The sequence below is a fragment of the Thalassophryne amazonica genome, chromosome 2 (assembly GCF_902500255.1).
Source record: "Thalassophryne amazonica chromosome 2, fThaAma1.1, whole genome shotgun sequence".
NCBI classification, from domain to species: domain Eukaryota; kingdom Metazoa; phylum Chordata; class Actinopteri; order Batrachoidiformes; family Batrachoididae; genus Thalassophryne; species Thalassophryne amazonica.
Window position 1 is genome coordinate 102,547,250 of NC_047104.1, and position 27,964 is coordinate 102,575,213.

A 27,964-nucleotide genomic window follows, 5' to 3' on the forward strand; every position below is an offset into this window, starting at 1 on the left:
TAGAAAAAATTTTGATCAAACAAAGCGCCAGTCTCTCAGCAACTTCTCAGACAAAGGAATTCCGACAAGGGGCTGGACGACTCCTCCCACAAGGAGTGCTCACAGGTGAATGACGTCACTGACAGGCGTGGAAAAACTCACGCATGCGCACGAGGGTTCAAGCATGTCTGACGTAAAAACATATGAATGAAATCCATATAGTTTTTGAAAAAAATAAAAAGGACCTATACTTTATTGACAGCCCTCGTATACATATATATATATATCTTGGAGTTTAAGTATCTCGGGGTCTTGTTCACGAATGAGGGACGGACAGAGCGTGAAATCGACAGACAGATCGGTGGCAGCGTCTGCAGTGATGCGGTCGCGTATCGGACCGTCGTGGTGAAGAGAGAGCTGAGCAGGGGGGCAAAGCTCTTGATTTACCAATCGATCTACGTTCCGACCCTCACCTATGGTCATGAGATTTGGCTCATGACCGAAAGAACAAGATCCCGAGTACAAGCGGCCGAGATGAGTTTCCTCCGCAAGGTGGCTGGGCGCTTCCTTAGAGATAGGGTGAGGAGCTTGGTCACTCGGGAGGAGCTCGGAGTCGAACCGCTGCTCCTCCACATCGAAAGGAGCCAGTTGAAGTGGCTCGGGCATCTTTTCCGGATGCCCCCTGGACGCCTCGCTGGCAGAGGCCTGGGGAAGACCCAGGACACGCTGGAGGGACTACGTCTCTCAGCTGGCTTGGGAATGCCTCGGAGTTCCCCCGGAGGAGCTGGGGGAGGTGTGTGTGGATCGGGAGGTCTGGGCGGCTTTGCTTGAGCTGCTGCCTCCGTGACCTGACCCCAGATGAAGCGGAAGAAAATGGATGGATGGATGGATAAATGAAAATAAATTGAAATTATCTCTGCCCACAATATAATGAAGTGGATGAGAGTCTATGAGTCCACCTGGAGGCGATGCCAGTCTAACCCAGGTTAATTCACCATCCCATTTAAATCTGGGTGGTGCCGAGACAATGCAGATGAAGTGTGTTGTCCAAGGACGCAGACAGGTGGCATGACTGAGAATCGAAACCAGGTCTACATATTAGGAACCTAACCCCTTAGTGTGTATGAGGCTGTGAATCACTTTAGACAGCCTTTAACAGCCTAAAATGAATCTCCACAAAAGAAAGCCTTAAGTTGGCTCTGAACTAATGAACAACATCATGGTGTGATGTTAAATTGTGATTTGTAACCCCCACTACCACCATCACAAAAAACCTCAGGGTAGCTGCACCAATAAAGTCTGAGATCTTGTACCAATAAGACCCAGTACAAGCAGGGCAAGGTTTGACAATACCGTTTACCAAATAATAATGAACTTCAAGAGCTCAGAAGTGGGCCTGTGTCTGCCTCTTAGCCGGCAGCATAAACATAGATTGCATTTGCAGATCCATCTTCTTCAAGTGTCCTGTCACCTGCAAACACGCAAACAGGTTCCATGTGCCCAAACGTCATTCCATGTTTAATCACACTGACTAACTTTCTCTGGGATTTGTTTTACTTTGAGGGATGATCAGTGGAGCAGCAGCCTAAAACAGACACGCGCGCGCACACACACACACACACACACACTGCACAGCAACACAGAGCCTTTCTCCTTAAATGGTCAAAGCTCCCAGGAGTGAAAGAGAAGTTGCTGCTGAAAAAAGACAGCAGAGACGGGAGAGGGAAGGAGAAGCTCGAGGATAGGAGAGTTTTCTGAGGAAAAGGCTGAGGGTGCGACTGGGGAAAGAGTGTGCATCCTGACAGCAGTGGACTCAGGTAACGTGAACAGGTTTGGATGACTGGCTTTGTGGGGGACTGAAGGTTTCTCTGGACGAGGTGCAGGTTGAGCTGTCGGGCCTCTGTCAGTGCACTGCACAGTGAGGTGTCGAGCCCAGAGTTTGGTTGTACGACTGTTATTCCTCTGCTTTGCAAATGCTGTGATGAGTGTGCATTATAGTGTTCCTTTGTTTCCTTTCATTTGTGTACTTTAAGAAAAAATAATGTCCTTTTTAAGTCACTTTTCTCTGATAAGTATAGATGTCTCTATCTATCTTGTTTCCTTCTCACACTTCCTCTGTCCCGTTATCGTACACTGAAGCTGCTTCCTATGCTGGCCCTGCACTCTTTCACGCAACCAAACTTTAAACAATTTTTGCAGGAGGCAAGTAGGCTTATGTAAGAGAAGAGAGAGAGGACATGTTGGTTCCCCTCACCTCCCTTTTAGGAGGACAACAGTGCAGGGGTGAGAAGGAATGCTGCTTGTCACCATCTAAATTTTACTTCAGAGGGCGGGTTTGTGTGTGCAGGAACAAGACTCAAACAGCATCTTGGAAGAGCTGCTGTCTGTCTGTACTTGAAGACAGTGCATTCTGTTCCCTCGCAGGAAATAATCTGAGTGATTCAATTACTCTGCAGTATTTATCTCAGTCTCCCGGTGTGCCCGCGAAACACTGTGCCACAAAGCATCCTGTAGTGCAGGTTAAGGCCGTGTCAGTCTCGAAAGCTTATGTCAGCACTTTGACGTATTCTGGCTCCATGTACTTTACCAGAAAGTAGAACAATCACAAGATGTTTCTTAACAAGAGATGCAGTCACGAGGTGTTTCATGGCTTTGGTTAAAAAAAAACACACAGTCATGTCAAATACAAGAAGTGCAGATTGATATGATTTTATTCATGTTTTGCGGTATTGTTTGAGATAAACAAATGTGTAAATAAATTCCTCTGCTTTGGAAAAGCCTAGGTGTGTGCGTTCTAAAATACAGTAAGTGAACAGATAGACACAAAATTTGAATTATACAATGACAGTCTGTTGTGTGTGTGTGTGTGGGGGGGGGGTCCTTACCTAATATTATTTAGGTAGTGTTAGGTCAAGCACATATATAGCTTTAGCTGTAGTTAGTAGTTAAACTGTAGCTGAAAGCAGAAGTTAGAACTTAGTTAACATTAGCCCTACCCGGTGTTGTCAAATGTTAACTTAGTTAGCTAAAGTTTTTTTTGTTTGTTTTTTTAGCTAACTAAAGTTAAATAGTTAAATTGTAGCTTAAGGCAGAAGATAGAAATGAGCTAGTATTAGCCCTGCTTAGCATTGTCGAATGTTAGCTTTAGCTAGCTAAAGTTAATTTGTTAAACTGTAGCTTAAGTCAGAAGATAGAAATTAGCTAAAATTAGACCCGCTTGGAATTGTCGTGTTAGTTTTAGCTAGCTAATGATAATTAGTTCAATTGTAGTTTAAAGGCAAAAGTTAGAAATAAGCTAACATTAGCCCTGCTTAGCATTGTCAAATGTTAACTTTAGCTAGCTAAAGTTAATTAGTTTAATTGTAGTTTAAGGCAGAAGATAGAAATTAACTAACAGTCACCCTGCTTGGCATTGTCAAAGTCACTACTGCTTCCTTCTAACAATGCCATGCTTAATGCTGCACTCAAAAACCCTTGGAAGCTCGGAAACATAAAAAACATCCCTACGTCTAGAAAATGTGTGTTTATGAGAGACATATGGATAAACTACTTAGCCTGTCACAGTAGAGCGAGGCTGCAATTATCTTTTGGGCTAAAAGAAACACTTTTGCTGGTGTGCGTTGCTGTGAACTTAACTAACTGTACATAGAAAGTTATAAGGTATATAAAGTAGTAAATATCACTGATGAGAGATTGGATCATTAGTTAAGCTTGGTTGGTTTGGTTGTCTATCTGCTAGGTGAAGGATCTGTAAACAGAGGGCCGTTCTGCTTTGGTAGACGGATGTGCTCTCCGAGTGTCCTCTTGTTAAACTGGTGTAACTACAAATGCATTAATATCAACATTTAGTGCATTTTTACAACTACCAATGTTTCCACCAAGTGTAAAAAAAGAACAAGCAAACAAACAAAAAGGTTCTGCTACAGACAAGGAAACATATGGTAAAGTATGAAGGAAAGAAAGAGCTTTAATGCTGCTTCTGTGATAACTTAGCCCAACAGCAACACAAGAGTTGAAAAGTATAGCAGATTATGATGGAAAAGGAAAAGTGAATTTCAGTATTTCTGTAGTCAGGAAATATGCTGCGAGCTGACTGAGAGACAGTTAAACAACCCACTTCCTCCCCAGTGATTCCCAGCTGTTCTCTTCCTGTATGTTCCCAGAACGTTGTCATGTTTGTCATGACACTGTACAGCACGCTGCCTTTGTTCACCTTTATTTGTGTTGTCAGAGAATAATGTGACTGCAAGTGCTGTCAGACCCCCCCTTCTCCCCCAAAAAACAGTTAATCCCTGTGTTGGTCTTGTTGATTCTATTAAACTCTTTTTACATAAGACTAAATAAAGCGAGGTACAGTATTTTGGTGCAGTCTGAACATGGACTGTGCTTCTTCAGAGGGTCACACTCACACTGTAATCAGATTTGCATATATTTCCTGCTGACGAGGGCAGGAACAATGCTTCAAACACAATACACTCACAAAACATTTGCTAAAATGAAATCCAGTGTCTCCTCCCCAGTTTAATGATTAGAATATATGAGCACTCTCAGCCTCTGTTACAGCAGCAAGAGAGGTTTTTAATCTTTGTTAGTTTTGCTGATTTGTCAGTTGTATTAATTGGTTTCACAGCTAAAACCTGCTTTAAAATTGTTAATAATTCCAACTCCCAGCTCCGTTTCCAGATGGGTCTGGTAAAGAATGGTTATAGCATTTGTTGTTTGTTGTAACTCAAATTCAGATGCTATAGATGTTATTTTGTATATTATACATTAAAGATGGTTAGATTGACAGGCCCCCCCCCAATCAGTCCATTTACAGAGTGAGTGAGCATCTTTTTGGCAACACAAAACATACATTTAAGGTTTGTTGCATTTTGCATATGATCCCTATAATGGCTTTGTACATTACCCATACTTTGTAATCAGTGGCCAGTCTAACTCTCCACATGGACAGCTTGTGCGCCTCTTTAATAAACTTTTCATAATGATGTGTGTTACACTGTTATTCAATTCAGCAAGAACTCTGAACTTCTATAGCATTTCTTTTGAAACATTTTAAAAATTGTTTTATACTGTATATTCCATTGCCGGTTTCTTGTTTCTGTCATTATTAATTCAAATCACAGTGCTGTGCTCAGCCACAATGTTACTATGCTCAACAACATTGTTATGCTCAGTCACGTTGTTATGCTCACTCCTGTTGTTATGCTCAGTCACATTGTTGCTTTGCTCAGTCACGTTGTTGTTATGCTCAGTCATGTTGTTATGCTCAGTCACGTTGTTGCTATGCGCAGTCTCATTGTTGCTATGCTCAGTCGCATTATCGTTATGCTCAGTCACATTGTCGTTATGCTCAATCACGTTGTTGTTATGCTTAGTCACATCGATATGATCAGTCACATTGTTATGCTCACTTCTGTTGTTATGCTCAGTCACATTGTTGTTATGTTCAGTCACATTGATGCTATGCATAGACACGTTGTTATGCTCAGTCACGTTGATGCTATGCATAGACACGTTGTTATGCTCAATCACATTGTTGCTATGTTCAGTCACATTGTTGCTATGCTCAGTCATGTTGTTGCTTTGCTCAGTCGCATTGTCGCTATGCTCAGTCGCATTGTCGTTATGCTCAATCACGTTGTTGTTATGTTCAGTCATGTTGCTATGCTCAGTCACGTTGTTGTTATGCTCACCCATTGTTGTTATGCTTAGTCACATTGTCGATATGATCAGTCACGTTGTTGCTTTGCTCAGTCACGCTGTTGTTATGCTCAGTCACATTGATGCTATGCATAGACATGTTGTTGCTATGCTCTGTCACGTTGTTGCTATGATCACTCGCGTTGTTGCTATGATCACTCACGTTGTTGTTATGCTGAGTCACGTTGTTGTTATGCTCACTCACACTGTTGCTGTGCTCAGCCACATTGTTGGCATGCTCAGACACATGAATTTGATCCAATTAAATAATATTACTAGATTGGCACAGCAGCCTATTAAACGTGTTATGGTTTACGAGTATTTGAGAAAATATTCACTATGTAGAATTATGGCAAATGTGTGTAGTGATGGCTGAGTTGGATCATTTATGGACTGGCTGATCATTCTACATATGTTTTGTGTTCCATCCATAGTATAATTGGTTTGTTTGCTTTTCACTGTTCTGGATGGCACTCACTGCTCTTGTCCGCTTCTGTCTTATCACTCCAACAGAGTAAACATGTTTAGGGTCACAAATGTTTGGAATGAAAAGTCAGGATAGAACATAACAACAAGAATTGGTCCAAATGAAGCTGATTTCAAAGTTGCAATCCACAGTTCTCCGCTGTGGAAACACTTTAGGGTTAAGCCCAATGAGAAAACAGAACACATTACTATGATTGTGAATTTAAAGCCCCCTTTTTATTTGAGTGTAATTGACGTGATTTTTGTTAAAAAAGCCTGAGAGCACATTTTACTTTTTGTTTATTTACAGCAGGTAAAATAAGTATCTAACACGTCACCATTTTTCTCAGTACATATATCTCCAAAGGTCCTATCAACATGAAATTTTCACCAGATGTTGATAACAACCAAAGTAATCCACACATGCAAAGAAACCAAAGCAAATAAGTCCAAAAATTAAGTTATGTGTAATAATGTGAAATGACACAGGCAAAAGTATTGAACACACTTGCTGAAATTTATTTAATATTTCATACAAAGGCCTTTGTTGGTAACGACACCTTCAAGATGACCCCTGTATGCAGAAACTAGTCGCATGCATTGCTCAGGTGAGATTTTGGCCCATTGTTTCACACAAACGGTTTTCAAATCTTGAAGGCTCTGTGGACCTCTTGTTTGAACTCTGATCTTTTGTTCTTTCCATTGATTTTCTATTGGATTCAAGTCAGGTGATTGGCTGAGCCATTCTAGCAGCTTTATTTTCATTCGCTAAAACCAACTGAGAGTTTCCTTGGCTGTGTGTTTGGGATCACTGGGGCTGGAGTATATCCCAGCAGTCATAAAGCAGGGAGCAGTCATGAAGCAGGGTGCACCCTGGATAGGACGCCAGTCTTGCTTGATTTATTTGGGATATTTTAATAATATTTTCAGCATACCAATTCTAATGTTTGAATATTCTTAAGAATTACATTATTTGTTGAATAAAATGTCAATAACACTCATCACTCACTCATCTTCAACTACTTATCTGGGATCAGGTCGCAGGGGCAAACAGCTTCATTGGGGACCCCAGACTTCTCTTTCCTGTGCCACATTGACACCTGTGATTGGAGGGTCCCGAGGCTGTTCCCAGACCAGTGTGGAGATATAATCTCTCCACCTAGTCCTGGGTCTTCCCAGGGGGCTCCTCCAAAGATGGACGTGGGAACACCATCCCATGGGAGGCGCCCATGGGGCATCCTTGCCAGATTCCCAAACCACCTCAGCGGCTCTTTCAACGCGAACGAAACAGCGGCTCTACTCTGAGCTCTTCACGGATGACCGAGTTTCTCACCCTGTCTCAAAGGGAGACACCACCACCCTCCTAAGGAAGCCCATTTTGGTTGCTTGTACTGGCAATTCTCGTTCTTTCGGTCATGACCAACCTCATGACCATAGGTGAGACTGGAATGAAGATTTACCAGTAAATTGAGAGCTTCACTTTTTGGCTCAGCTCGCTTTCATCACAACAGTATGATAGAGTGAATGCAATACCGCCCCTGCTGCACCGATTCTCAGCCAATCTCAGGCTCCATTGTCCCTCACTCGAGAAGAAGAACCCTGAGGTACTTGAACTCCTTCACTTGGGGCAAGGCCGTATTCCCTACGCGGAGTATAGGCAATCCATCAGTTTCCTGCTGAAAACCATGGCCTCAGATTTAGAGGTGATGATCCTATCCCAGCCACTTCACACTCGGCTATAAACTAATCCAGTGAGTGTTGGAGGTCACGGCGATGAAGCCAACAGGACCACATCATCTGCAAAAAGCAGTGATGAGACCCTGAGCCCACAAAACTGGAACCACCCCACCGACTACGCCCTCAATATCCTGTCCATGAATATCACCGCTTTGCAGAATTATTTCTCAAGCAACATATTGTCCAATAAAATAGCATCATGCTGATTTAGGTGTGCAATACCATAATAGCATGTTATTGTTTTATCTGTCATCATACCCTAAAAATCCCATACTGACTACTCTCGCAAGGCAGCGATAGACAAAGATTGCAAAGGCCTTGCACATGCTGTGGTTTTTGGACCGAAGGTCATGCAGAGTGAGTGTAAATGATAGATTTCTTCCATTTATTCAGTTGCCATCAAATCCAACTTCATTGGATTTGAAGGCAATTATATTTTTAACTGAATCACCTCCTGCAGCAGACCTTGAAGTGACATGAATCCACAGTATACCATCTATCCATTTTCTAAACCGCATATTTCCAGTTGAGGGTCACGCGGGGTAGGGTGGTGGTGGTGGAATGGACAAGATGCCGGGTGTACCCTGGACTGTCCACCAGCTTACTCACACTTTCATGTGTGGTTATTAGTGTCACCAATTCACTTAACTAAATTAGATGAGTATTAAAACCACAGTTATTTTCTGTGAATTTCAACCTCACCTAGCTATGCTCTGCCACTGGACCTGTGTGTCTGGTCATGCTGATGTGTCTCCACATGTTTAGAGACTAGAAGAGAAGAACTTACTAGAGAAGACTTCCAGTGAACAAACTGCAGAGAGGCCCTTTATTTCCCCCACACTCGCTCACGGCCCCCGCTGCTACCTGCCATGCCCACGCTGCCTGAGGAGGAGGAAGACTCCCCTGAGGAGATGGACAGCTCCTCCAGTTCTCCCAGTACAGTTAAGTAACATTAAGTTGAGTTACTTGGCACTTTTTTGTTTGTTTATTTTTTGCAAGAAACAGTAGTTAGCAGTGAAGTAATCTACACTCAACAAAAATATAAACGCAACACTTTTGGTTTTTGTTCCCATTTTGTATGAGATGAACTCAAAGATCTAAAACTTTTTCCACATACACAATATCACCATTTCCCTCAAATCTTGTTCACAAACCAGTCTAAATCTGTGATAGTGAGCACTTCTCCTTTGCTGAGATAATCCATCCCACCTCACAGGTGTGCCATACCAAGATGCTGATTAGACACCATGATTAGTGCACAGGTGTGCCTTAGACTGCCCACATAAAAGGCCACTCTGAAAGGTGCAGTTTGTTTTATTGGGGGGGGGATACCAGTCAGTATCTGGTGTGACCACCATTTGCCGTCATGCAGTACAACACATCTCCTTCGCATAGAGTTGATCAGGTTGTCAATTGTGGCCTGTGGAATGTGGTCCACTCCTCTTCAATGGCTGTGCGAAGTTGCTGGATATGGCAGGAACTGGTACACGCTGTCGTATACGCCGGCCCAGAGCATCCCAAACATGCTCAGTGGGTGACATGTCTGGTGAGTATGCCGGCCATGCAAGAACTGGGACATTTTCAGCTTCCAAGAATTGTGTACAGATCCTTGCAACCATGGGGCCGTGCATTATCCTGCTGCAACATGAGGTGATGTTCTTGGATGTATGGCACACAATGGGCCTCAGGATCTCGTCACGGTATCTCTGTGCATTCAAAATGCCATCAATAAAATGCACCTGTGTTCTTCGTCCATAAACAGACGCCTGCCCATACCATAACCCCACCGCCACCAGGGGCCACTCGATCCACAACATTGACATCAGAAAACCGCTCACCCACACACGCTGTCTGCCATCTGCCCTGAACAGTGTAAACCAGGATTCATCCGTGAAGAGAACACCTCTCCAATGTGTCAAACGCCAGCGATTGTGAGCATTTGCCCACTCAAGTCAGTTACGACAACGAACTGGAGTCAGGTCGAGACCCAGATGAGGATGACGAGCATGCAGATGAGCTTCCCTGAGACGGTTTCTGACAGTTTGTGCAGAAATTCTTTGGTTATGCAAACCGATTGTTTCAGCAGCTGTCCGAGTGGCTGTCTCAGATGATCTTGGAGGTGAACATGCTGGATGTGGAGGTCCTGGGCTGGTGTGGTTACATGTGGTCTGCGGTTGTGAAGCTGGTTGGATGTACTGCCAAATTCTCTGAAACGCCTTTGGAGACGGCTTATGGTAGAGAAATGAACATTCAATACACGAGCAAACAGCTCTGGTTGACATTCCTGCTGTCAGCATGCCAATTGCACGCTCCCTCAAATCTTGCGACATCTGTGGCATTGTGCTGTGTGATAAAACTGCACCTTTCAGAGTGGCCTTTATGTGGGCAGTCTAAGGCACACCTGTGCACTAATCATGGTGTCTAATCAGCATCTTGATATAGCACACCTGTGAGGTGGGATGGATTATCTCAGCAAAAGAGAAGTGCTCACTATCACAGATTTAGACTGGTTTGTGAACAATATTTGAGGGAAATGGTGATATTGTGTATGTGGAAAAAGTTTTAGATCTTGAGTTCATCTCATACAAAATGGGAGCAAAACCAAAAGTGTTGCGTTTATATTTTTGTTGAGTGTATATGATCCTGATCAGAAAATTATGCTACTTTTTTTCCTCCTACTATTTTGCTTTTTTTAAACAATTCTGGTTTCTCCTTTTGCAAATGCTCAGTTTAGCTTGTCAAAAAAAAGCCTCTTGAAGAGGAAAAAAAACAGTCACTTTTGTTGTTGGTTTTGTATTAACAAGCTCTTTAAAGCTGATAATACAGCCCTTTAAAATTTCACAAAACTGACAAAATTTGGCTTCTACCAAAATCCAAGCATCATAATATAGGTTTATTTTTGTAACATGTTGCAACAGTATAGCTCATTTTAATGAACAGAACATTTTTACCTGAGGCGAATTGCACACTGAATACACTGAATATTGTCTTTTTGTGCAGACTAACTGTAGGAGGAAGCGCGTGTGTGCATGCGTGAGGTTTTGAGATTACCTATGACCTGACCCACTTGCTTGATGCGAGTTCCTGGTGCATGCACACTAACATCCTTAAGATGTCTTGTAAATCACTTCAGAGATGTTATCTGGTTTCAAAAACATGTTTAGCTTCAATTCAGTTTATTTAATTTAGCGCCAAATCACAACAAAGCTGCCTCAAGGCGCTTCACACGAGTAAGATCTAACCTAGCACGCACACAGGCGACAATGGTAAGGAAAAACACCCTCTGATGATTTGAGGAAGAAACTTCAAGCAGACCAGACTCAGAGGGGTGACTCTCTGCTTGGGCCATGCTACTGACACAATTGACAATACAAATACTGTATACAGGAAATTTTGGGAGTCCAAGCTGCTGTACAGGATGGGAGGCTTGCAAAAGAAGACAACCACTCCCACCTCCGGATGGAGCCGCACCTCAAACAGAGAGAAAAAAAAACAGAATCAGGCGGCAGAAAGACAACAAATATGGTATAATTTGTCAGTATTAAGCAACAAGAAAAACAGAAGAAATACTAAGGTGATCGCCGGCCCCTAGCCCTAAGCTTCACTAAAAGACCCCTTCAGGGGGAGAATTCTAAATTTTTTTCCAGACAGCAAGAATTTTGATCATACTGACAATATCATAATATGAATCCCTTATTTAAATGCTAAGCAATAAAATTACAGTGGTACCAAAGATAATTCTTTTTTATAACTTAAATCTTAAAACATTAATTTTGGGTTTTTGTGCCTTGTTTTAGTGTGGGATTACTTTCTTTAGTGTAGTTATTCTAATTATTATTAAAAATCTGACATGATTTTCCGGTATAAATTCACACCAGAGTATAAATCACAGGATCTCCCAAACTAGTAAAACAAAACAAACAATAAAGAACAACGTACGAGGTCTGTCAATAAAGTATAGGTCCTTTTTATTTTTTTCAAAAACTATATGGATTTCATTCATATGTTTTTACGTCAGACATGCTTGAACCCTCATGCGCATGCGTGAGTTTTTCCATGCCTGTCGGTGACGACATTCGCCTGTGAGCACTCCTTGTGGGAGGAGTCGTCCAGCCCCTCGTCGGAATTGCTTTGTCTGAGAAGTTGCTGAAAGACTGGCGCTTTGTTTGATCAAAATTTTTTCTAAACCTGTGAGACACATCGAAGTGGACACGGTTCGAAAAATTAAGCTGGTTTTTGGTGAAAATTTTAACGGCTGATGAGAGATTTTGAGGTGATACTGTCGCTTTAAGGACTTCCCACGGTGCGAGACGTCGCGCAGCGCTCTCAGGCAACTTCTCAGACAAAGGAATTCCGACGAGGGGCTGGACGACTCCTCCCACAAGGAGTGCTCACAGGCGAATGACGTCACCGACAGGCGTGGAAAAACTCATGCATGCGCACGAGGGTTAAAACATGTCTGACGTAAAACATATGAATGAAATCCATATAGTTTTTGAAAAAAATAAAAAGGACCTATACTTTATTGACAGCCCTCATATGCTCCACAAAATATGGTGAGCATGGATTCAAGATATTCTGAGGATACATTTAACTTTTTGGCTCTCTTATAAATATTAATAAATATTTGTAAAGGACTCTACAAACATAATAATCTGATTTGAGGATGTACTCTGAATCACTAAAGGCCCCTTTGCTCAACTGTTACAGTAAATCAGCTGTAATAGGACCACAGATAAATTACTGAAAGAAGACATACAATTCTCAGTAGACCTTACAAAAATTAAGTTCATGTTTTCACCCACTCATGTTTCAGTTATTTTTTTTTTTTTATGTAACCCATTACTGTTGTCTGCCAAATGTCTTTATTTGCTGACATTCAGGTTTGTTTGTTTTTTTAAGTTCATGTCTCAGTTTTAAAGCAATTGTGTTGTTGAACATGAAAATTTAAGATCATGTTCAAATAGAACTATAGCATGTTGGACTTTTCTGGAAGAAAACAATCACACAACAACTTGGTTTTGAAATCTTTTGCATATTTGGCATTATTTGCTACCCGGCACAAAGCAGCACACAGTGCACGCAAGTTGCTACTTTCCAACCAATGTGCTTGTCATTTTCACACCCAGCACTCACAAATTTTAAATTACAAGTGCCACCTCTCACATCATGTATTTCTCAGTCATGGCCTCACTATTATATATCCACCATGGTCTCAGTCTATAAAGCCATCTGCATCTCCACACTGCTCTATGGCTGTGAGGCCTAAACCATCTACTGGGCCTTTATCAGGAGTCTTGAGGCCTTTCATATCCGTTGCTTGCAACAGATCCTAGGCATCACTTGGCCCAATCAGGTTCCTCGTGTGACAATCCTCAAGTCTGCAGGTTGTATGATCATAGAGGTCCACATCGTCCAACAGCAGTTTCGCTGGGTAGGTCACATCAGTCAAATACCTGAGGATCGCCTGCCCCGAAAACTGGTCTTTGGTGAACTCGCCATCAGTCATCGCAGAAAAAGTGCTTCAAAGATCACCTCAAGGCGACTTTAAAGAAGTGTGCCATCCCTCCCTCTAACCTGGAGCGACTCACCAGTTAAATGAGCCGAATGGTGCTTACTATGCCACAGAGCTGTTCAGATCTGTGAGGTCAACCGCACTCAACATCAAGAAAAACAACGCAGTCACGAGCATTTGAACACTGGTCTCTCCCTCCCGGGGAGGGTATGCCATGCCTCACCTGTAGGAAACGCTGTGTTTCCAATTTTGGGCTCCTAAGCCATCAAAGAAGACACCAAAGATATCCCCTTCCTCCTTAGCTTTCTGAATTTCCCGGAGAGAGAGATGCCATCAAAAACATCAATGGACACCTGCAAGCAAGCAACGAGTGCAAGTGTGCTTGTTTGTGTGCCCATTGGCATGCTGGTCTTAAATGAGGGGTGATCACACTTAAATTGCATTCACATGTCGGTGGCAGGAAAACCATCACAGTAGAATTCCTGTCATTTTCATCATCTGTCATCTGTGGCAGACTGTAGGTGATAACATGATGCACCATCATTTATTTCTGTGCTAACCACATGGACAATAATTTACTTCACTGAAAGATACAACAGAGCTTTTAGTGTTTTGGCACAGCTTATTAAATAGGAAGCCCTGACTCTGATGGCAGTTTATAAAGTTATGTATTTGTGAGGTTAGAGATTAATTCCTCAAATTATCACAAATTATTCACATTTACCTGATTAAAACTGCTTAACACTCTGCACCTAAATATTCCATCTGTTGGTGTCCATTTTTCTTCCTCATTAAAGATAAAACATAATCCTGTTTGTCCTTTTGCTGTGAAAATAACTTTTGACGATAAATGCCCTCCCGGTGCGCAGCTATTGCACTCACTGCCAGAGGTGGTGGGATTTTTATCTCAAGGTTTCATTGAAAACAATGGAACATCCAGTTTACCATCTTCCCCTTACACCCGACATGTAAATGCAGCTTATTGTTGGTGCGTCGCTGTTTGTGTGGCAGTAGATCATGCTTGCACAATGGAACAACAAAAACCTGGTCTAAAGTGGAGGTTTTATGCTCTTTTTGCCAAAAAATTTATTGTGGCTTCTACCATTTTTGCAACAGCACATCCAGTATGGATCCACATGTTGCTTTGGCGCAGGTTTTACACCAGATGCCCTTTCTGCCATACAATAACTGGAGATGTGCAAATACAATGGCGCATGGGTGACCTTTAACTGGGGACCTTCCCATTAGGAGGCAAGTTTCAGTTTCATACTTGCACTGCCGTGCTGCCGTGTGTTTTACTATTCATATGGTGTAATATTCAGATACACTTTGCATAGGCAGGTTGAAGATGTGTGGGCACTCTGCATGTACACACAACTAAATTGAATTAAAAGCAGTCATTTAACTAATTAAAATTAAACTAATGGATAAATACAAAACGTCACATTACTGCATCACTGCTTCACCTCAGGGAGGTTTGGTGGCTGCTCTCCACTCACCCTCTGTGCCACATTGTGTGCAGGATCATCAACTAGCCAGAAAACCTCTCACTTGAGTCCAGTGTCAAAATAACAGTGAGCAAGGTTCCAGCATACGAGGTCTCTTAGATAATAAACTGACCCTTTTATTTATTTTTTTAACTATATGGATTTGAATGACATGCGATTACACCAATCATGCTTGAACCCTCGTGCGCATGCGTGAGTTTTTTCACGCGTGTCGGTGACGTCATTTCCCTGTGGGCAGGCCTTGAGTGAGATGTGGTCCGCCCTCTCGGCTGAATTCCTTTGTTTCACACGCTGCTCGAGACGGAGCGCGTTGCTTTATCAAAATTTTTTCTGGACCTGTGAGGAATATCCGAGTGGACACTATTCGAGAAATTAAGCTGTTTTTCTGTGAAAAGTTTAACGGCTGATGAGAGATTATGGGGTGTTTCTGTCGGTGTAAGGCGGGAAGTCCTGCAGCGCTTCCAGGCGCTGTCGTCGGCCTGTTTCGAGCTTAAAACATCCCAATTTAAGGCTTAATTCACCCAGGACATCGTGAGAGAACAGAGAAGATTCAGAAGAGGCCGGCATGAGGAATTTATGCGGACATTCCACTGTTTAAGGACATTTTTTTAATGAAAGACGTACGCGCAAATTCGCCGAGTCGTTTCCGTGACGACTCGGCAAATCTGTGTGCGCCGCGACAGGAAAAACACCTCCGTGTTGAAAACCATTTGTAGAATTCAGGCGGCTTTTAATGGCTTTCAACAAGTGAGTAACTGAGAAATTGTTTAACAGCTTGGGCATGTTCCAACTTGTCCGTTAAGGTTTCCAACGGAGGTGTTTTTCCTGCCGCGACCCCCCGTGGTCGGGTCCAGCCCGACATGCGACTCTGCCCGTACGTTCTTTCATTACAAAATGACCGTTAACAATGGAATGTCCGAGTAAACTCCTCATGCCGACTTCTTCTGAAAGTTCTCTGTTCTCTGACGACTTACTGGGTCAACAGAGCCTGAAATGTGGAAGTTTTCAACTTGAAACGGCGAGACGCTGCCGCCTCGAAGCGCAGATCGCCGTCAGGCGCCGTGGACCGTCCTTAAAGCGACACTACCAGACCAAAATCTCTCATCAGCCGTTAAAATTTTTACCGAAAACCAGCTGAATTTATTGAATGGTGTCCACTCAGTTGTGCCTTACAGTTTTGAAAAAATTTTTATCAAACAAAGCAACAGTCTCTGAGCCATTCCTAAACAATGAAAAAAATCGACGAGCGGGTGGACGACTCCTCACTCAAAGACTGCCCACAGGCGAATGACGTAACCGACAGGCGTGAAAAAACTCTCGCATGCCCACGAGGGTTCAAGCATGTCTGATGTAATCACACGTGATTCAAATCCATATGGTTTTTGAAAAAATAATAAGGTCGGATACTTTTCTAATAGACCTCGTACGTCACCACTGAAAAAATAGACAAATGACAATATAATTGTTGGATTTTATGTTGTGCCAAAAACACACAGATTATGTGCCCTGTAAATAGTAACGTGTAATTGGACACACCTGAAAAGCACTCCCATGATGGGTTTTAAGGTTCTTTAAGGGGGAACTCCAACATTTTTCAACCTAGGCTATATTTTTAGATGTTTTGTGTGTCATCATTTCACTCTGGATGAAAATGAATTTAATTGGCACTGTATTGATTCATCAAACAAAACCAGCTATAAGGCATAAACCAAAACACTCAACGTAAACTGCATCTTGTTCCCTCAAACAAGTAAAAACATCATTAAAAGTACCTGGTAGCATGGAGAGGATCACTATGGAAGTAAATGTGTGCATGATTACCTCACTAATGTAAATGTAAATAAACATTTTAAAATGATACATATAATTAAGGGGGCGGGGTGTTGGCCAAGCGACAGAGTGCGTTTGTTTCCAGTCTTCAAGGCCACCCCTGCCCATTGTCCATGTAATGTGGAGAAGGAAGGCCATCTGGCGTTGGATCTGCTAGGGTGTCCCTGGATGAACAAGGGAGAAGCCAAAGGGGCTTACTTGCTTTTATTAAAATTAGACACTTACCTTAGCTTTCACTTCCGCTGAGGCAGATGAGGGGGCCATTCTGTAAGACACAAACTCTCATAGAACCATGCAGTTACCACTGACTGAAAACATGGTGTGCACTATAAAGAAGCCATTTTTAGAGAAACATTTATTTTTTATTTGTGGATTTGATTTTTTGTTTGTTTTTTCAGTCTGGACAATATGAAAGTCGAGCTGTTGTCTTGACTGCCCCCACAATCATCTATCCACAGCAGGCAACTATTATCCAACAAGATGGACATTCAGTAGAGCAGACCAGGTAATCCTCTCATGTACAGAACACAGGAGTCTTGTGTTCTTTACTTTTGGCTGTAAACATGGTCAGGGTTCCTGTGTCATGACTGTCCCCTCTTTTAGGCCACACAGTCCCAGAGCTCGCCTGGCCAGAAACTCCTGTGGAGGACCCATCACCACAGTGGGTGGGTAGAACATGAATACTGACACAACATTGCAACTGGAATTATCTAGAAATAACTACAACATCATGGGAGCTGCATCATCAAATTTTGAGCAGCACCATTAAAATAAATTTAAATAAATTGAATCAGACCTACGGTAGTGTTCAACATGCAGATATGAACTTTTCCCATATGGTCCAATGTGCAAAATGTGAAAGTGGCTTGTTTAGCCAACAAATTTGCAGGTTCACACACACAAAAACAAAAGGACCACGAATGCACACCAAAACAACAAGCGGGATGGGCAAGGAGATGGGACAAACAAAAAGCAATTAGCTAAACTGCAGGATTGTCTTACAGACATAAAGACATGGATGACCTCTAATTTCCTGCTTTTAAACTCAGATAAAACTGAAGTTATTGTACTTGGCCCCACAAATCTTAGAAACATGGTGTCTAACCAGATCCTTACTCTGGATGGCATTACCCTGACCTCTAGTAATACTGTGAGAAATCTTGGAGTCATTTTTGATCAGGATATGTCATTCAAAGCGCATATTAAACAAATATGTAGGACTGCTTTATTGCATTTACGCAATATCTCTAAAATCAGAAAGGTCTTGTCTCAGAGTGATGCTGAAAAACTAATTCATGCATTTATTTCCTCTAGGCTGGACTATTGTAATTCATTATTATCAGGTTGTCCTAAAAGTTCCCTAAAAAGCCTTCAGTTAATTCAAAATGCTGCAGCTAGAGTACTGACGGGGACTAGAAGGAGAGAGCATATCTCACCTATATTGGCCTCTCTTCATTGGCTTCCTGTTAATTCTAGAATAGAATTTAAAATTCTTCTTCTTACTTATAAGGTTTTGAATAATCAGGTCCCATCTTATCTTAGGGACCTCGTAGTACCATATCACCCCAATAGAGCGCTTCGCTCTCAGACTGCAGGCTTACTTGTAGTTCCTAGGGTTTGTAAGAGTAGAATGGGAGGCAGAGCCTTCAGCTTTCAGGCTCCTCTCCTGTGGAACCAGCTCCCAATTCAGATCAGGGAGACAGACACCCTCTCTACTTTTAAGATTAGGCTTAAAACTTCCTTTTTGCTAAAGCTTATAGTTAGGGCTGGATCAGGTGACCCTGAACCATCCCTTAGTTATGCTGCTATAGACGTAGACTGCTGGGGGGTTCCCATGATGCACTGTTTCTTTCTCTTTTTGCTCTGTATGCACCACTCTGCATTTAATCATTAGTGATCGATCTCTGCTCCCCTCCACAGCATGTCTTTTTCCTGGTTCTCTCCCTCAGCCCCAACCAGTCCCAGCAGAAGACTGCCCCTCCCTGAGCCTGGTTCTGCTGGAGGTTTCTTCCTGTTAAAAGGGAGTTTTTCCTTCCCACTGTAGCCAAGTGCTTGCTCACAGGGGGTCGTTTTGACCGTTGGGGTTTTACATAATTATTGTATGGCCTTGCCTTACAATATAAAGCGCCTTGGGGCAACTGTTTGTTGTGATTTGGCGCTATATAAAAAAAATTGATTGATTGATTGATTGATCCGGGGGCCTGCCATGTGGCCGACAGGGGGCAACCAGACCCTCAGGAGGATGCCTATGAGGAGACAGACAAACAAACAGTGGACGTATAACAGAGATGACAGAGGACAGGGCGAACATCAGGTGGTCAGCAATGCAGACAACAGCAGAGACACAGAAGGTCAGAGGAGCAGCAGTGAGGGTGGCACAGGACAGACAAAACAGAGGACAGACTGCGGGGAAACCAATGGACATACACTAACAGACAGTTACGTGGAACACTGACAGGGGAGAAAACAACAAGGAATCCACATATGAAACAGGAGAGGAAACAGAGAGGACAGCAGAACTGGGGGTTGTAGACAGACACAGATAAAGGACAGACACCAAGAAAGGAGATCGGGGAGACAAAAAGCAAATGGACCAATTGAACAACAACAATAGTGGGGGCAACAAGGGACAGATAACCCAACAAAAGGATGATGACGATGACGACACGAGGAACCATACCACTTCCCAGAATAACACAAAAGGCATGGAAAGCAACAAAGTAACATAAGCACGAGACACAACAGAAGGCACTCTTTGGAGGAGATTTGGGCACCTGCTGAGGACTCTGAAGGAGGGGACATGGGTGCTGCTGAAAGCACCACTGAAAGTCCCACAGAAGACTCTGGAGACATGAGCACCGCTGATGGTGCTGCTGAAGACTGTGGAGGTGCTGCTGAGGACTCTGGAGAAGTAGGCACTGCTGAAAACTCTGGAGGCAACACTGAAGACTCTGGAGATGTAGGTGCCGCAGAAGGTGCCTCTGGAGGAGAAGGCACCTCTGAAGACTCTTGAGGTGAAGGCGCAACTGAAGACTCTGGAGACTCTGGAGTCAAAGGCGCCGTTGAAGACTAAAGAGACATCTGTGCTGGAGACTGAAATGAAGATTGCACTGGAGACAGACAAGCAATTGTCAATGGGGAAATGGAAAACTCCAGTGTGGCCTTTGGGATAGACCCAGGAACTGCAACAGGAGAGTCTGAAAAATAAGGTCCTAAGACATTGTCTGGGTCCTCAACCTGCAAGGGGACACCTCTCTGTGAGGTAATTATCCTTATTCTAGCAAGTTCAGGAATAAGAGTACACAGATATGGGTGTTTAAGGAGGTTACAGAGTGGCCAAAGCCATTAAGTTGCCATAGATCTACTACCAATTGAGCGGGCAATAAACATAAGCTCTGGATCATGGGTCCACACAGGAAGGGTGCTCTGGCTAAACAGATAGTCCAGGTCCTGAAATCCAGAGAAAAAACAGCCAGCTGCTGATTGTTATCAAAGCGGGACCAAGCATCACCCAGAGCACGTAGAGCAAGGCTAGAGGTGTGATAGCATGAAAGAAAAAAAGATTTCAGTTTGCTGAAAATCCTCTTGATCTATGGAAAGGCTTAGGTAGCACCTACTGGATTCATTTTTATCACTTTGTCCTACTGGTGCTCTGCTGGGTCTTAGTTCGGCCTGAATGAAAGGTCACCAGTGGATGGATTCAGACCACCAGCAAGAGCAGAAACACAGTTTTTAGTGACTCACTCAGGCAGAGGAGTCCTAAACTGGCAACAGTGTCCATTAGGGAATTGGCAGGCGAGAGGTCAGGGAGGCAGAGAATGGTTCAAAAACGAGAGAAACAATCTGGGGAGAGACACGGGGAGTAAGATAATAATACACACAAGGAAACCAAGACTACCAAAACAAAACAGGAAGAACTAACTACAGTATATACAGAAACAAAGCCATGACAAAATAAACCCAGGAATGGAATACAGAATAAAACTAGACTACAATAACTCAGGAACTAAACTGCAGAACATTTAAATAAACACCAAAGACATACAAGGATAAAGACAGCACACAGACATGAAAACCAACAGGGACCCCAAACAATACCAACACTAGGAACAGTCACAAGGGGGAGCCAGAGGTCAAAGACAGACACAGACAGGGATCATGACCATGTTATGCCTGGTTCAAGATAATATGCTGATTGCGGACCTGATCTTCCCCTTCCAACAATCTTAAGGACGCCCCGACTATCGTGATAGCTCTAAAGATAATCTTAGATATTCCTGCTGTGTGTGGTGTGTTAAGAGCACTCTAGACCAGTCTTGCAATCAATCACCTCAGCACGTGGGTTGCTGATGAGCTTCTCCCTTGAACATTAACACCTGGTCATCAATGAAATTACCTGCTGAAACACCTGAACATTAATGAAATGACCTGCTGAGGTGATTGGTAGCAAGGAAAACCTGCAGTGCTTCGACCCTTCATGGCACATGATTGCCCATCCCTGCTCTAGACTGCTCGGTAGGATGCTGGATGTCAGCCCTAAAATCGTGAATATTCAACATGTTGGATTGTCTTGGCCTCTTGCGCATCAGAAACTCTGGTGCTCATGCTGTTTCACCCCCTTTAACCATCACCTTTTCTTTTTCTTGTTGTATCGTTTTTTTTTTTTCCTGTTAGAAATAGTCCATAAACTACTGACATAGCTTCTTCCTCCTTCACCGTGTTTGTTTATGCCGAAATCTCGAGAGGTTCATGAGTGAAATCTGTTTGTGTGTGGTGTGCAACACACCACACACAAACTTTGCCATGTGGCTGCACACCACACACTGTAGGACCAAAACTCTCAGGTATTGAAAACCTACTGACAATTTTAAAATCTTACCGTGTAAACCAGGCATTAGGAAACACAGCAGTACATTCAGAGGGTCGCAGGACACCAGCAATGGCTCTGGGAGCATACTGGGAGGAGCCTTGTTGCCACGGCAATGTTGAAAAATTCAAAATCACAGATTTATGATCATTTCTGTTCACATTCAACATCAAGCCAACTCATAGCTAATTGACACTGAATTTTAAAAAATGAAGTAGCCTAACTACAAAGCCAATTAAAGATACATCACCATGAAGCTAGGAGCCTGGATCTAGGAGCTAGCTGGATATAAAACTGAACATAATTAAAGCTAATTCACTATAAACCTAACCAAATGAAGTATGAAGTTACTAAGAAGCCAACAAAATACAAAAACAGCTGAACATACAGTTAGCTGACTAAAAAATGACATAACTATAACGCTAACTAAAGACAAAGGTGAATAAACATAAACATTCTCTGGCTAAAAAACTTGTAAAGATGATTATGTAGATGTGTTGAATGATAAGCTTTAAATGACTTTTGTTGCACTGAGTTTCTATTTGGGGGGAATATATTTCCAAACTAGTCGGGTATTTGTTTTTAATTGTTCATAAGAGTAATCATTCTATCAGGCTTAGAGATAATGTAATTACTGAGAGATGATAGTCTTGAATCATTCACATGATATTGTGCTGGTGATATTACACTTCTGCTGTCTTCAGTATGTGTTGAAGTGTGTGCTGCCTTTCTCAGACACCACAGGCAATGTAATCGATCTAGTGAAGGATCAGCTTCCAGAATTGCAGCTCTCTGAAGAGGATCGACAGAAGAATCTGGACCTGCTGGAACAAGCCAAGAAGGTCAGCGATCGCTTCCTGACACGCCGTGGACGTAGGTCCACCAGCAGCCTTAATGAATCACCCACAGGTAGTCCACACATAAACACCCATAGACACACATATTAAAACAGCCCTGTAAAGATATTACTGTAGTATTTTATACAGTAAGTGTCATTAGGACATTAAAGGTTCAGTAAAGCTGATGCAAAAGGCTTTCAGGTCAAGTCTAGTTTGGGAGCTGTTGCCCTGTGTGGCCGAATCCACCGCACAGCAGAGCTGGCTTTAGTGCTGGATGGCAGACACCTAGGCAGACAACCGGTCCATCCCCATGTCTCACAAGTAGCCATTTACCTGCAGTAGCTAGGTGAAATATGGGTGTCCCCTTGGCCTTCTTCAGCTACTGGTGTTCTCAACACTGAGGCAACAGAGAAATGAACCACATGGCCGGAGTTTTACAGCTGATGTACCCTCACAATGCAAGTGATCCTTCTAATCTTAGTCTCCCTAAGTAACCATTCATTTAACACAATAAATAATTAATTTCAGTGGTACCCAAGGATAAACCTGAAGAAACCTAATACAATAGACATCTAGCTGTTGCCTTAAGTCACCGGTTAGCAATCAGGTCTCACAGGAAGCACCAGGACCCTAAAGCTTTGGCCCTGCATTCTCCTGCAAAGATGCTGACAGTGCCAAACACCTCTGTCCAGCAGCTTCATGACTCCATAAGCTCTTCCCAGGTATTTCCCAGTCTCAAAGGCCAGCAACTGGCAGATATGGATATCAGTGGTAAGATAATTGAATGTCAAGACAAGCTTGATACTTTCACTGCATACAAATATACTTCTGATGGCTGAGTACAGGGAGTCATTGTAAGCCTGAATCTTAGTCTAAATCTCAATTCTACCCCTTACCCCTTACCCCTTCCCCTCCGTTTTGCGCGGGCACGAGAGACAGAGGGGTGTCTCAATTCTCTTTTTGGAGCGAGGCGGAGGGGAAGCATGTTGGCTTATATTGTGGTTCTGAAGAATATCGTAACTTTGCTTGTGCGCTGAGGCGTTATAATGCATATACATATGAACACTACGATAAGACACTTTTATATCTCACAATGGAGAAAATCGTGATAAAGGATAAGCACATTAATATGTATGTTCATAAATCTTTGGATAATAGCGATTCCTGCTGTTGGATTTCAAGGTCTGTAACACGTGTGTACTTTGGAAACAAACAGGGAGCCCTGAGCACACTCGTCTCCTAATAAGCTTTCGAGCAGAAAATGAGAAGTTTCATCAATGGGAGTAAGTTGGAAAATATATACACACATGTACACGTATATGTTTAACACATAACCTGACGTCCTAATAGACTGCTATTATTTGTCAAGGAAATTTATAAAGGAAATAGGGCTGGATGCAAAAAAATGGGAGAATTTAAAAAAGAAATATAAGGTTAACAGAAATAGATGCAGCCCATAACATACATACAGGTAAAAGTAAGTCCCTTCGGCTGCTCCCTTGTTTGCACTCGGGGTCACCACAACAAATCCAAGTTGGATCTGCATGTTGAATTGGCACAGGTTTTACGCCGGATGCCCTTCCTGACGCAACTCCACATTACATGGAGAAATGTGGCAGGGGTGGGATTTGAACTCGGAGATCGCATTAACCACTTGGCCACCACCCCTGCATAACATACATATATAGAGGTGCTGGTCATATAATTATAATATCATGAAAAAGTTGATTTATTTCAGTAATTCCATTCAAAAAGTGAAACTTGTATAATGTATACATTCATTCCACACAGACTCATATATTTCAAGTGTTTGTTTATTTTTAATTACTAATTAATTCATTAATTAATTACTAATCAATCAATTAATAATTAATCAATTAACAATATTACTTATTACTATTATTAATGACTAATTATTATCAGTATTAACATTAATTAATTACTAATTAATTAATTATTAATGCTATTAATTATTATTATAAATTACAAATTAATTGAATTAATTAGTAATACCACAAAATTCTCCAACATGATTGCGATGTGTCAAAGAAATCTGCAACTTCTATTTCTTTGCATTTACGCAGAAAGGCGAGAAAATAAAAAAGAGCAAACAGGCTACTGCAACAAGTTTCGCTTCGGTTCCCATGGTGACAAACAGTGAAGACGGCAGTTTGAGACGGGCAGTTTTTTCTCTCTAAGGCGGAGGGGTGTCTCAATTCATAGGGCTAGAGGCATACCCCTTTGCCTTACTCTTTGTTTTAACGGCGTAGTAGAGAAGCTTGAATCTTCGACTGGACTGGGTTGCTTGACGCGAGGACGTTTCGCTTCAAATCGCAGAAGCTTCCTCAGCTAAAATTCTTGCTCTGGAAGTCTGACTTCCCATCTAATGATGGGATGGACAGCTGTCCTGCCATTAGGTGTGCTAACTACAGCACAATAGTTGCTAATTAGAGCTATTGTTTAGTCACTAGCCTATAGCAGTCTGCCTCTCAGTAGGAGGGGTCTGGTTAGGTTTAAAACTCCAGCTTTTGTTGGCTTCTGTTTTATTCTTCTCTACAAGAGTCAGACAGAAGTCAGACTTCCAGAGCAAGAATTTTAGCTGAGGAAGCTTCTGCGATTTGAAGCGAAACGTCCTCGCGTCAAGCAACCCAGTCCAGTTGAAGATTCAAGCTTCTCTACTATGGATACCACCTGGACAACTGAGAGCCTACACAGAAACTTTTAACGGGGTAGGCGTAGGGGTAGGGGTAGGGCCAAGGGGAAGGGGAAGGGGTACAAAAGAGAATTGAGATTGGGCCTTTCAAGATGAGATTGGGTCTTTTTCCAGGACAATCACACACCCAGGCACTCCAATTCTTCAGTCAGCTTCTCAAGAACTGCAGTCAGGGTATCTATTGATTCCAAAGAGATCACACCATCATCTGCAAAGTCAAGCTCAGAAAACCTTTCTTCACCAATAGATGCACTTAAAACACTAGTTTCCACAGCCCTAGCCAACATCCAGTCCATGCGGGTATTAAGAGCCAGAACCCATCCCTGAGGAACCCTAGGTTTCACTGGGAAAACTGTTCTGCCCTTGATCCGCACAGCATTTATCATTCTTGTATATAGGCTGGTCCAGCAACATCTTGATGTCCCACAAATTCTCATGATGTCCCAGAGAACAGCCCGGTCATCTGCATTAAACACTTTGTGGAAATGAACACAGGCAATAAAGAAGCACTGCTGATATTTGTGCTTACATTCAGTGAGTAGTTGCAGATCTGATGCAACAGGAATGACATTGTCTTAATCTTTTTGCTTAGTATTTAAAATTTTGGGGTTAGGTTGCTTTCTGAGGATGTTCCAGTGAATTCACACCCTTTGTATTTGGTACTTTAACAGTGGTTAACAAAGTGTACTGTATTTTATCCACAGGTCTTTCTCCAACTCTCACTCCGTCATCCTCACCATGTTCATCCAGAAGCAGCTCTCTGACTGTGGCCCCTCCGAGTCGTAGGTTTTGCCCTGTATTTGTATTCCTCGACAGTGTTGTAAACCACTACAGATCAGTAGCTTCTTACCACATGAATCATTGTGTTTGTTGGTTTGTGCTGTTTCAGCTGTGGAGTCAGACTACATCAGTTCACAGTCTGCTGGTCACACAAAGGAGGTATTGTTATTGATAGACACTGACAGACCAATACGCTGTGCTTGATTTCGAAAAACATCAACCACTCAAACAGTTATGAGTCCAGTTATCACTTCCTAACAAACCTACACCCCCGGCAATGTCATCTCTTATAGCACCTGGAACTTCCATCGGGGAGGGAGCAGTCTGTTGAAATGACCCAAGATCAGGAGGTAAGACTTTCTCAGACACCACATACTCTCACTGCAAATCCTTCTATCATTGTACAGTAAGGTTTATATATATATATATATATATATATATATATATATATATATATATATATATATATATATATATATATATATAATGGATTTCAGCTCATAGTGTAGAATCAGCTATGAAGGGAATTATAATAAAATAGATCGAGCAGTTACAAATTAGAACTGATTTTATATGTGGCCCCTAAAAGTAACTGGACAATTATTAATGCACTCTGTCACATCCAGCTGTCTATTATTCACTCATTCTTTTCACTGGCATGTCAGCAAATCAAATGTTTTGTGTTATTTATCTTGTTGCATTTTAAATGAGTCATTAAAAAACAATTGGCATGTTACTGTATGCAGAGTAGGTCATCCTCAAAAACTGAGTGATCATGTATGAAGGAGGCAAAGCCACCATGGCAACTCAGAAGGAGATACAAGCATCAGTGGCTGTGTTTAGAGAGACTGTGGTTATCCTGCTGCTTCACTAGTCACAGCTTTATGTTGGACCGTTGGAAAGAAATTGTGAAAGCTAGGCCTGGGTTTTGTATGTCCTGTCCTTTTTTTAAAAAAAAAAAAAACAGTGATCATTATATGTCATCTTTCATAAAGTTTATTCATTCATTCATCTTCTACCGCTTAGTCCAATTAAAGGTCGCGGGGGGCTGGAGCCTATCCCAGCAGCCATAGAGCGTGAGACGGGGTACACGCAGGACAGGGCGCCAGTCTGTCGCAGGGCCACAAACAGACAAACAAACACAGACACACCCACACACACACCTACAGACAATTTAAAGATTCCAATCCACTTAACCCACATGTCTTTGGAAGTGGGAGGAAACCGGAGCACCCGGAGGAAACCCACGCAAACAAGGGGAGAACATGCAAACTCCACACAGAAAGACCACAGGAATTGAACCCACGACCTTCTCACTGTGAGGCAACAGTGCTAACCACTAAGCCACTGTGCTGCCCCATTCATAAAGTTGTGCCTGGTAAAGCAACTCTATGTACAGTCTCTGGAATGAAAGTGAAAGTGTTAAACATGCAGACAGATTCACTTGTCCTCAGTCCGCACTGACATACAGTGCATCTGGAATTTGGAATATTCACAGCACTTCACTTTTTCCACATTTTATTATGTTGCAGCCTTATTCCAAAATAGATGGAATTCCTTTTTTGTCCCTCAAATTTCTACACACAATACCCCAAAATGACAACATGATAAAAGTTTCTTTTTAAGAAGTAAATTTAACTAAGAAATCGCATGTACATACGAGGTCCGTTAGAAAAGTATCCGACCTTATTATTTTTTTCAAAAACCATATGGATTTGAATCACGTGTGATTACATCAGACATGCTTGAACCCTCGTGGGCATGCGAAAGTTTTTTCACGCCTGCCGGTTATGTCATTCGCCTGTGGGCAGTCTTTGAGTGAGGAGTGGCCCCCCCTCTCGTCGATTTTTTTCATTGTTTAGGAATGGCTCAGAGACTGCTGCTTTGTTTGATCAAAATTTTTTCAAAACTGTAAGGTACAACTGAGTGGACACCATTCGATAAATTCAGCTGGTTTTCGGTAAAAATTTTAACGGCTGATGAGAGATTTTGGTCTGGTAGTGTCGCTTTAAGGACAGCCCACGGCGC

The 27,964-nt window shown here is 42.4% G+C and overlaps 2 protein-coding genes across 4 annotated transcripts in view; both read left to right on the top strand.

The window, feature by feature from the left end:
• Positions 1-7,514, top strand: part of LOC117503936 (myosin-9-like) — a 64,262-nt gene extending 56,748 nt beyond the window's left edge. Inside the window, exon 4 of the mRNA XM_034163243.1 lies at positions 7,327-7,514. Within this exon, the coding sequence (XP_034019134.1) occupies positions 7,327-7,514 (188 nt within the window). The remainder of the gene's footprint in view (positions 1-7,326) is intronic.
• mrvi1 (murine retrovirus integration site 1 homolog) overlaps positions 1,658-27,964 on the top strand; it is a 63,843-nt gene continuing 37,536 nt past the window's right edge. The window contains exons 1-8 of one of the 3 annotated variants that reach the window (XM_034190821.1): positions 1,658-1,796; positions 8,650-8,825; positions 17,136-17,242; positions 17,341-17,402; positions 22,340-22,513; positions 25,861-25,938; positions 26,046-26,095; positions 26,230-26,286. In XM_034190821.1, coding sequence (XP_034046712.1) covers positions 8,754-8,825; positions 17,136-17,242; positions 17,341-17,402; positions 22,340-22,513; positions 25,861-25,938; positions 26,046-26,095; positions 26,230-26,286 — 600 coding nt within the window. In that variant the 5' untranslated portion in view covers positions 1,658-1,796; positions 8,650-8,753. Of the gene's footprint in view, positions 1,810-4,015; positions 4,028-8,649; positions 8,826-17,135; positions 17,243-17,340; positions 17,403-22,339; positions 22,514-25,860; positions 25,939-26,045; positions 26,096-26,229; positions 26,287-27,964 lie in introns of those variants that run through there. The other 2 variants (XM_034190826.1, XM_034190834.1) reach the window with 2 other exon arrangements.